Source organism: Natrix helvetica, assembly GCF_964273705.1.
Source record: "Natrix helvetica genome assembly, chromosome: Z".
In the NCBI taxonomy this organism is placed as follows: Eukaryota; Metazoa; Chordata; class Lepidosauria; order Squamata; family Natricidae; genus Natrix; species Natrix helvetica.
The window spans coordinates 87,341,365-87,352,386 of record NC_138554.1 but is presented as its reverse complement, the minus strand read 5'-3'; the positions used below and the strand labels follow the sequence as shown (position 1 = coordinate 87,352,386).

Here is an 11,022-nt window from a genome sequence, read left to right as displayed (position 1 = left end):
CCTACCAGACTTGTGCAGTTCATTTGGAACCGGTTCTTTGGGCAGGTTGGATGGACCTATCTGCTCTCCAGCTCAGCTCGGTGGAACCTCCTGGAACTTTTCCCAGGCTGTGGCTGGAGCTTCTGGGATTTGTTCGTTTGGAGCTCGCTGTGGGCCTGCAACAAATTCAGATAAGTCCCCCGGTACCCTCAGGCTTGAGCTGGCTGTAGGAGGAGTGAGTGTTTGCTCCTTTTGGGTAGAGCTTTGGCTGGTTTGTTCAGGAGTTTCACCTGGTGTTCTAAGTGTGGAGTTGGAGAGGTGGCCACAGAGTTGGTCAATATGCCTCCTCCAGTTTCTACCATCCTCAAGCTCTAAGAGATAAGAGCGAGGCCCGGTGATGCCTATCACCGTGGCAGGGATCCACAGAGTTTCCCCGGCGTAATTGTGGGTGTATACCGAGTCACCTACGCTAAAGCTTCAAATTTTGCTTGTGGAGTCAGGGGGTGATGTGGCAGAATAGTTTGGGTGTAGCCAGTCTAAGTGGGACCTTATGGCGACCCATGAGAAGCTCGGAGGGGCTTCTCCCGGTAGTGGCACTTGGCGTGATGTGTTGGATTAACAAATAGTTATCAACCCGTGTTTGCCAATCCCCCAGGCCCATCCTTGCGAGGGCCTCTTTTGCAGATTGCACCATTCTCTCCGCTTGACCATTGGAAGCCGGATGGAATGGAGCGACCAGGGCATGCCTGATTCCCTGACTTGCTAAGTAGGTCTCGAATTGAATGGCCATGAATTGGGGCCTGTTGTCGCAGACCAAGACGTCGGGCAGGCCGTGTTTGAAGAAAAGTCTCCATAGCACCTTGATGACCGCTTTTGCCGTGGTGGAGGTCATCAGGACTACCTCCCAACACTTCGAGTAAACGTCCACAACTATGAGGAAAGTTTGGCCATGAACTGGGCCAGCAAAGTCAATGTGCACCCTAGACCAGGGTGCTTGAGGATGCTCCCACTCCTTAGCGGGTGCCTCTGAGGGAACTGGTCTGGACTCCTGGCATGGTGTGCAGGTAGCCACCCATTCTTCTATCTCCCTGTCCATGTTAGGCCACCAAACATAACTCCTAGCCAAAGACTTCATCCTTACAATGCCAGGATGCCCCACATGTAAAGCCTCCAATACTGCCCTGTGCAGTTTGTTTGGAATAACCACTCGGTCCCACCACAGTAGACAGCCATTAATTACCGACAACTCATTGCGTTTCACAACATACAATTTACAATCAGCCCCAACAGGCCCCTTGGGCCACCCCCTCCACACCCAGTTCAAAATTTGTTTGATGGTGGAATGCAGAATGCCGGGCAACGTCATTGGATGAGACAGGTCCAGTGTCCAAGCAGTCAATGAGCAGGACCAGTGTCTTGGGAGTGGGATCAGCCAGACGTTCTGGTAGGGGACAGCGGCTCAATGCATCTGTGTGCCCCAATGTGGAGCCAGGGCGGTGGATTAGTTTGTAGGAGTAGGCAGCCAGGAAAACAGTCCACCTGGTCATGCGAGGAGATAATGACACTGGGGTAGGTTGGTCCCCAGCCAATAATCCCAGCAACGGCTTGTGGTCGGTCACAAGTTTGAAATCCCGGCCGTAAAGGTACTCATGGAACCTTTTGACTCCCGCCACTGCAGCCAGAGCCTCGCTGTTGTTTCTTTCCGCTGAAGACAAGGTTTGTGAGTAAAAAGCAATAGGGGCTTCTGTGCCATTGGGCATGTGGTGGCTGAGGACAGCACCAACGCCGAATGGAGATGTGTCGCAGGTTAACACCAATGGCAGGCTGTACTGGACTAGCAAGGAATGAGCTGTCAGTAGTCGCTTGACTGCGGCAAATGTGGCAGCCTCGGCTCTGCCCCAGGACCACTTGGCTTTCTTGGCCAGGAGACGGTGAAGCGGTTCAGCAACGGTGGCTTTCTGTTTGAGAAAGACGCTATAGAAATTAAGGAGCCCGAGGAACGCCTGCAGCTCAGCTTGAGTGCGGAGTGTGGGGGCTTACTGGATTGCTTTTATTTTTGTGATGTCGGGTGAATCCCAGAGCCATTGATCATGTACCCCAGGAACTCAACCCTTGGTACATAATTTTGCATTTTTCTTTTTTAAGCCGGAGGCCCTTTTCTCTAATTCTGGCCAAAACCATTCAAACTCGTTTCAAAAGTTGCGCCTCATTTGCAGCTGATACCAAGATGTCGTTGAAATAGGGGATGACTCCTGGTATCCCCTGCAAAAGCCGTTCCATGACGCTTTGGAACAGTCCAGGGGCGATGCTAACTCCAAATTGCAGGCGGTGGCATTTGAATGCACCCCTATGCGTCACAATGGTTTGAGCCTCCACTGTAGCGCCATCTACAGGTAACTGTTGGTATGCCTGTGCCATATCTAATTTAGCAAAGATTTTGCCTGGGCCTAGTGAATGTAGTAAGTGCTGTACAATGGGTACAGGAATGCACTTTCTTGTAGCGCATTGTTAATTGAACATTTATAGTCCCATTTATGACCCATCAGGCTTGACCGGGGTCACAATAGGTGTCTCCCAACAAGCATGGTCGACTGGTTCTAGGATTCCCTGGCTCACGAAGGTGTCAATTTCCCTGTCCATTTTAGGGCGGAGAGTGAAAGGTACTCTCCTGAGTTTTAGCCTAATAGGCGCTATGTTGGGGTCCAAGCTAAAGGAGATTGGCATCCCCACATACTTACCGAGACCGGTACTGAAGATGTCCTCGAACTCCTTAAAATGGCCTCAGCGCCGTCTTCCTTCATGGAGTTTGCCGTGGCTTAGCGAGCAATCAGACAGAATGGGTAGCCAGCCAGCTGCGCAGGCATTTAAGTAGGGCTTATTTGGGCAGGAGGGGAGGGCTCATAGTAGGTAAATAGGTAAAACATGCTAGGCCTTATTTTCAGTATAGATCTTATTTTTGGGAAACAGGATAGTACTCACTAATACATTGCTGAGAATAAAGAATAGTTTATTGCAGTGGATGGGGGAACAGAAGCCTGAAATGGGAAAATAATGCTGAATTTTGCATTGTTTTGATCTAAGTTAAGAATTATATTACATTCAATTTATTGTGTTTGAGATGGCCTATAAGCTTGTTTATTCTTTAATTCATTAATGCTAATTAATTTTTTTGAACATTTTCAGTGGCATCAGAAGTTTTTGAAGATGACACCTGCAGCAGCTTTGTGTCTGAAGAAGACTCTGAAACTCAGTCTCTGTCTAGTTTCAGTTCTGGTCCAACAAGCCCTTTTGATATACCTGCTCAGTTTCTTCCAATGACTCGACCTAAAAGCTTGGATTTATCTAGCCCCATATCACTATCTGAATTTGGTGCATCTCCTCTTTTAGGCCCTCGCAGTGAATGTAGTGGGGCATCCTCTCCTGAATGTGAAATTGAAAGAGGTAAGTTAGATTGATGAAGGCAAAGCTCAATACAAGACAGAGATAAGAGAATGGCTAAGGACAAACAGTGCAGATGTGCATATACTTTGGGAACAGTATATGCTGTTTTGTTGCCATATTTCAAAAGGAAACAGTAGCTATAGTGAAAGCCAGAAAAGGGAACAAAATGATCTGGAAATTTTGAAGAAAGATAACTTTACCTGCATTTTGTAACATACAATTTTTCAGCCAGATCTGCACTAAAAATAATAAAGCCTTGTCCCAAAGGTTCTATTTCAGGAGGCAACTGGGCTTTGTTTTTTCTTTGAAGATGTTTTGCTTCTCATCCAAGAAGCTTCTTCAGCTCTGACAGGATAATGGGTATGGAAATATCTATACTGCTTGCAGACAGCTGGTAAATTGCATCCTTTTAGAGAGTAGTTGAAGCACTTGGAGGCTTATCTGTGTCCTCAAGGTCACCTGAGTAGTATTCCTGGTTTCTGTAGTCTGCAATTTTTCTCTGGAAATCCATCCCTACTCCCACACCATTCAAAGGGTATTCATCCTGAATTGTATAGCTAAAAGTCTATAAAGATTCTCAGTCATCCAGGTCATGGTTGTCCCAAAGGTACTTAAAAAAAAAAAAACTCCAGTTGCCTCCTGAAAATGCCCTGAATAACTGAGAATCTCTACAGACTTTTAGCTACAATATGGGATGAACAACCTTTGAATGGTGTGGGAATAGGAATGGATTTCCAGAGGAAAAATTGTAGACTACAGGAACCAGCAGCATTACTTAGGTGACCCTGAGGACACAGATAACCTCCAACTGCTTCAGTGACCCGCTAAAAGGATGCAAATGACCAGTTGTCTGCAAGGAGTGCAAATCCTTCCATTCCCCACTATCCTGTCAGAGCTGAAGAAGCTTCTTGGAAGAGAAGCAAAATGACTTAAAAGAAAAAACAAAGTCCAGTTGCCTCCTGAAAAAGCACCTTTGGGACAACCATGACCTGGATGACTGAGAATCTCTACACACTTAAAGCCTTGTAGTAAAATGTATGGTTTTGTGACCATTGAATGCAGTGGAATCAAGATTGATAGGATTTATAGTTTTTTCCAATTTTTCCAAGTTTAATGATTAATTAAAGAACTTTTGGGGCTGGATTCAGAAGCACACAAACTCTGTAAGCTGAATATGAATCAACTCAAGTTATGATTATATTGTGGACTTTTACCCTTGTTTTATAGTCCAAAGCTGCAAAATCTTTCCATCTCATTTTCACAGGAGACAGGGCAGAAGGAGCTGAGAACAAGATACTTGACAGAATGAACAAGAACAAGAGTGTAGGTAGCAGTTCTTCTTGCAGTGGCCCAGTGCCAGACAATCAGTTGAAGAAACTTTCCCTACAATGCCTGAAAGTCAAGGATGGGGTTTGTGTAGACAAACAAATAGTACAAATTGGGTGAAGTAATATCCAGGGGATAATGAGGAATTAATTTATACACAGATGTTTTGTGATTGTCAGAACCTTGTGCCAACAACTAATATGTGCCAATTTTTTAAGTCTTTACTGCACAATAAAGACTTACACAATTGCTGAGGGCTAAAGTATGTGCATTGAAATATGTAACATAAATCTTGGTCAGGACAGAAATTGTAAAGGACAGAAATACCAACCCTTAAGATATTTTGTAATAGTTTGGGAGAAGCAATAACTAATACGAGTCCTCTATGAAATTTAGGGTACCCTGGCACTCAAAGCAAAGGTTGGGCCAGGTTGGGAGGATTAGCTAGTATCTTGTTTGTAATTTGAGCTGCTGTTTAATGCCATAAAATTCCAGGACGCTAGCAACATATCCTTTGAAATACCTTGTATTTTGTTTGGGTTACCAAAGGAAGCTGCTGCATGTAACAGAATTTAAGAATTCAGTCTTCCTATAGATTCATGAGGGTTAATACATTATACCTCAAAGGTAATTAAAATGTTAATATTGGTGCCCATCTCTTTAGCTTTTTACACAGCTGGGTGGAGGATATAGACAGGAGGTTGTGTGTGTGTGTGTGTGTACACACACACAAACATAAAATGATCAAAACGAAATGGTCAGTGAAAACATTAATGCAGGATACCACTTTGTTGTGAAGTACCAATCATCATAATCACTAAGCATAGATAGGAAGATTACCCCACATCCCATCAAGTAAAAAAGAGAAATGTGCATGAATGGAATAATTGCCATAGCATTGATATGGGGAACATTTTCTAGTATCTCTGAATTATTAAGTATAGCATTTCAGGAGTAGTTAAAAAGAGTTAGAAGTTAGTATTCTTTAAGTAAACTATAAACAAGATAGAAAGGAAGCTGAAGCATGTAAGCAACAACTATTAGAGAATCAGAATTGATGCTAGTAAGAAATAGTTAAAAGCATAATGTTGCTTTAGTAAACTAGTTAACTAGTAGTTAACATTTCTAAAAATTGGCCTAGGTCATATTTAATGAACATATTTTTGAGCATTACTGATAAGCAATAACCCTTTCAGTATTTTTTAAAATCTGGCTTAATTTTGTTTTATTTTGTCAATGTTATGTGTATATTCTCAAAACAAATGTAAAAATTATTTCACACTAAGTCTCCTCTGCCCTTTTTGTTTTCATGTGTAGAATGGTTATTTTTAATCTTTATAACTTCATTCTTCAAATATATATAGGTCTTCCATATATGTTTTGGTTATATTTTGGCTGAGGATCTTTGCAAGGAACAATTGAAATGGTAATAATAAAATGAGAACTAGAAATGTTAGTAGTAAGTATGTGTCTGTGTATAGATGCTACCTGTGATAAAATTCAAAGTTTAGGGTTTACCTTTATAAAAACTAGAAGATACAAAATTAAAGAGTTTGGTTTCATGGATGTTATGACAGACAGTAATTTTTCTGTGGTAAATTCTGACCCTTACACATTACCAGCAATTGTCAACATTTTAGTTAAGGGAGAAGTGGCCATTTTCTATGTTTGCTGATATCTGTTATAAAGACCATTAGGGTTATACTACAGAACGTATTGTACTTTTTTGTGCCCTTCCCATTTTATTTGCAGTGCATTGGCTGATACAGCCATTCTAAAAGTTTTTTATGGTAGAAAACTTCTAAAATGGCTCTATCAGCCAAAGCACTGCAAATAAAATGGGAAGGGCACAAAGACGTACAATAAGTTCTGTAGTGTAACCCTATTTCTATGGAGCCACTTGATATAATTTGTTGCAGATAGCCGAAATGGTAGATCTTCTTCCTATTTAGGACAGCATGGCTAGTAAGGGGCAGGAGGGAAGAGTTAATTCTAGAGCTTAAGTGTGCCTTCTCAATGACTGCTATGTCCCATAAGTAAATCATGTTGGCAGGCTAAGTTCAAATGGAAGGGAAAAGAATATTCAGTTTTTGTACCATTCATAGATTTTCATAATCTGAAAATCTAGCTTGTTTGACTGATGTTACTAGCAATAATGTAGAGCTTGACTCATAAACCTGCTTGCCTAATAGTTTTGTTCTAGTCGATGAAGCATTCTGCACCACAATTTGCATGACTTTGATGCTGGTATTTTCCCTAAATTTGTTGTTCAGCTTCATAAGAAAGGCTGAGAACTGATTAGCAATATGCCTGGTTATTTCATTTTGTCCAAATCAATTAAATCTTACTTTATGTATCTATGAAATATTAAGATAACTTTTATTGTCATTTTTTACAGTGTGAGCACACTGGCACACATTAAAAATGAAATTTTGTTGCCTATTGTCACTATATGTACACTATAGAGAATTATCATTTATATATGTAGTGGGCAGACAAAATGTATTTACATACAAAAGTTCATAAGCAATTCATAAGATGCCTGGAAAATTGATGTTCTGTGGAATATCCCTAATTCATCCTTAAATCAGTTATCGTGTTCTTTGATTACTGACTTACAACTGAAGGTCTGTCTATATAACATCACCATCTCATTAATTATCTTAAGAGAGCTGGACAGTTCAGTCTACATATATTCTTCCCCCCAGGGTGAGGCAGATCCCCACTCTCCTGGATTTTTGAAAAGGAGTAAAAGCATGGTTCTGTGCCCTTGCTTGGGGAGCCTGCAGTCTTGCGTGCAGCCTTGAAGTTGATTAGTGCCGTGGGACTCCTCCCTTTGCCCTTGGTAACTCTTAATCAACTTTTAACACCCACAGTGCTGATTGGTTTAAAGTTCACTTCTAGGAAGCTGCACTCATTGCTAAGAAATCTCTTGCTTGGTGGATCATGACTGGTGTTTTGGCTGCTGAAAGGGAAAAGGCTTGGCTGTGCTATGAAGTCCTATCTTGCAAATATCTTCAAAGATTTAAGGCTTTTTCTATTGGAGATGCAAAGTTCTTAATAAAGTTAGCTGACCAAATTTGTGTTTCATTTTAATGTTTAAAAATATTGACCACTCCTAACTAAACTTAGATTTAAAACAAAGTTTATATTGGAAACAGTTTGATTTAATCTTTCTGTCCAATCAGAAGTCTGATGCACAGAAAGTTTACTTAAGTTTTAAGGGCTTAAGGGAAAGCTCTGAAAAATGATCTTATTCTTTTGCATAGATAAAATCAAGCTAAGAATAATTAATCAGATATACCAGCATACTTATCATTGAAATATACAACAAAAAGACCTTGACTTTCTGGTTTACTTCACAGAATTACATCGGTTTCACCTGTTTTATAAATTTAAGAAGCCAAATGGGCTCTCGGTTTGAGCAGCACCAGGGCCTAGAGGTAAAGAGGCTCACCTCCCACTTGGAAGATTGGGGGTTCAATCCTAGGCAGCAGCAGATGTTTCTCTATCAGGACACAGAGAAAATATCTGCTGTGAACTCCACGTTGGTGTCAGGAAGGGCATATGGCCAGTAAGCGCCCAGGTCTACTCCTTTGCCCCGACTCCACCCCAAAACAAGGGATTAAAAGAGGAACAAATGGGCTAGTCTTCTGTAATCCCATCCATCCAACCATTGACACAGTTATATATTTCTCTGTGAACTCTACATTTGTAACAAGTATTGTTGATGGGGTATAAGACTCATTATTTCCTGACGTGCTGGGGAAATTGGCCATAACAGCAAGAGTTCAAGTGTTTGTGTAGTTTTAATACAATTGAATTTCTGGTGTGAAAGTATATTGGAGGATTTTATAACAGCTCATGAAATAAAAGTTGGAGATGAATTTTAGTCTAAGGATACAGCTTTTAACTCAAAGAAAATGTATCAGTCATGCCCCATACTTTGACAAATATGTATGATAAATCAAGAACCAAGATCTATAAAGTATACTATTCTAATAACAGACTTATAGATTCTTATATCCAATCCTTTCAACACTTGTATGATGATAGCAGTGGCCACCAAGCAGTGATATATAGCACCCATCCTTAGATAAATCAGCTGAAAAGGCAGTAGGAAAAATGGCTATTTTTCTCCAGGTCAATTATCCCATATTTTCACGGGTGTAGGTATGCTGGTCTTGTTGTATTCGGGTCTTTTCCTGTGTAAGGTTGAGATTATCTTGGCAATGTTTCGTTGAGGTCCCACGCCATCTTCAGGCTGGTGTTTTCGGCTTCGTGCTTGTGCGACTAAGGCGTGGTCGGAGCTGTCGTCTTTCTATAAATCTTGGTGGAGATGTGTGGAGTGCTGGCTATGTTGCTGTAAGTGGGTTGATTGGGGGTGTAGTTGCATCCTGATTGGTAGATGGAGTTGATGTTTGTAGATTGGTTGGCTGTTTCGAATCATCCTGTGTGGGTGAGGTGCTGGCTGTGTGTCTGTTGTTCTTTTGTGCTGTAATGACCTGGGTGGTGGGTGGGGTTCATTTGTTGACTAGGGCTGGTTTCCAGATGTCTGGTAGGCGGGAGGTATCGTCACGTTTATTCATGTTTTGGGTGTGTTTCTCTATTTTGATGGCTTCCATAATTATTCTCTTGATGAAGTGTTCTGTTTTGGAGATTAATTTGGTTCCTTCAAAATCAATTTCATGTCCTGTTCTTTTGAGGTGCTGTAAAAGGGAGGACGTTTTTTCTTTTTTTCTGACTGCGTTCTTGTGTTCTGCAATGCGTGCATTTATTCTCCTATTAATTTGTCCAATGTATGTGACAGGGCAGATTTTGCATGGTATTTTGTAGACTCCTTGATTTTCTAGCTGGATCTTGTCTTTGGGGTTTCTTAAGATGTTGGGTATTTTTTGGTCAGTGCTGAAGGCTGTCTTGATATTGTGCTTGTGGAGAATTTTGCTGATTTTATCTGTGGTGCCTTTGATGTAAGGGAGGAGGGCGATGCCGTTGTCCTGTTCTGTGTCTTGGTTCTTGTGGGGAGTCTCCCTTTGGATTAGGTTGGTAAATTGATTTTGAAGGAACCAAATTAATCTCCAAAACTGAACACTTCAACAAGAGAATAACTATGGAAGCCATCAAAATAGAGAAACACACCCAAAACATGAATAAACAATACCTCCCACCTACCAGACATCTGGAAACCAGCCCTAGTTAACAAATGAGCCCCACCCACCACCCAGGCCGTTACAACACAAAACAACAACGGACACACAGCCAGCATCAATCAACCAATCATGATACAACTACACAGCCAATCAATCCACTCACAGAAACAAAGCCAGAACTCCACACCCACCCACCAAGATTTATAGAAAGTCAGCAGCTCCGACTACGCTTTACTCACACAAACACGAAGCCAAAAACACCAGCCTGAAGATGGCGAGTGAGACCTTGCTGAAACATTGCCAAGACAATCTCAATCTTACACAGGAAAAGACCCTAATACAACAAGACCAGCATACCTACACCCGTGAAAATCTACAAAAACGTGTGTGTGTGTGTGTGTGCAAATTTTGTATAAACAAAGCCATGCAAAATTAAATATCAGGGTATGTGAGCAAATCTTTTTTGCTTGCTCAACTTTGTCACATCACAAATAACAGAAATCCATGTTTTCCATTGTTTTGCAAACCATAAAGATTAGGCAGCTCTTATTTTGAGTGCAATTCTTCTTTTGACAGTCCACATTATTTTTCCATACCCCATATAAATATTTTCTCAGTAGGTTCTTAGATAGTTTTTCAGTGTGACAACTATACTTTGCCATTTTTCTTTAAAATGGTTTTGCAGGTAACTTCATTGCAGCTGTGATATTTTAAGAGGGGTAGCAGTATTGAAGTCCAAGAAAAATGGTCCTTCTTGTTGTGGGAGGAAAGTGCTTGGAATAATATTGTAAGTACCAGGAGATATATTCTCAATTTCCAGATAGCAAAAGCCACACCTTGAAAAGTGAAATAGAGAGAAGGTTACTGTAATATAAGTTATCATATTAGTGATAAATAATAGTGATAAAATACGCAGAAATCAACTGAGTGTTACCTGTAATCACCACTATTTTTCTTCTGAAAACCCAAAGATCCCGGATCTCCTATCGAAGAGACTGTTACAACTTCAAGTCCAACACTGTACTGCCTGTAAATGAATCAGAAATTGGAAGCTTCCGAGTTTAAAGCAAAATTAGAACTTTTAAAAAGTGGTGTATATTCTCTGCTTCTATCTGGATTCATACTT

General features: G+C 41.1%; 2 protein-coding genes across 3 annotated transcripts in view; one reads left to right on the top strand and one right to left on the bottom strand.

The window, feature by feature from the left end:
* Nucleotides 1-11,022, top strand: part of SH3BP5 (SH3 domain binding protein 5) — a gene marked incomplete at its 3' end in the record, with an annotated part of 102,592 nt that overhangs the window by 79,354 nt on the left and 12,216 nt on the right. Inside the window, exons 8-9 of one of the 2 annotated variants that reach the window (XR_014176762.1) lie at nucleotides 3,163-3,420; nucleotides 4,685-4,743. Coding sequence is in view for 1 of the 2 variants with exons in the window: in XM_081970118.1 (XP_081826244.1) it covers nucleotides 3,163-3,420; nucleotides 4,685-4,866 (440 nt within the window). Of the gene's footprint in view, nucleotides 1-3,162; nucleotides 3,421-4,684; nucleotides 4,867-11,022 lie in introns of those variants that run through there. The other variant, XM_081970118.1, reaches the window with a different exon arrangement.
* The window catches only part of CAPN7 (calpain 7), a 37,896-nt gene continuing 37,453 nt past the window's right edge, over nucleotides 10,580-11,022 (bottom strand). The window contains exons 20-21 of the mRNA XM_081970102.1: nucleotides 10,831-10,923; nucleotides 10,580-10,732 (exon numbers count right to left, since the gene is read on the bottom strand). Coding sequence (XP_081826228.1) covers nucleotides 10,588-10,732; nucleotides 10,831-10,923 — 238 coding nt within the window. The 3' untranslated portion in view covers nucleotides 10,580-10,587. The remainder of the gene's footprint in view (nucleotides 10,733-10,830; nucleotides 10,924-11,022) is intronic.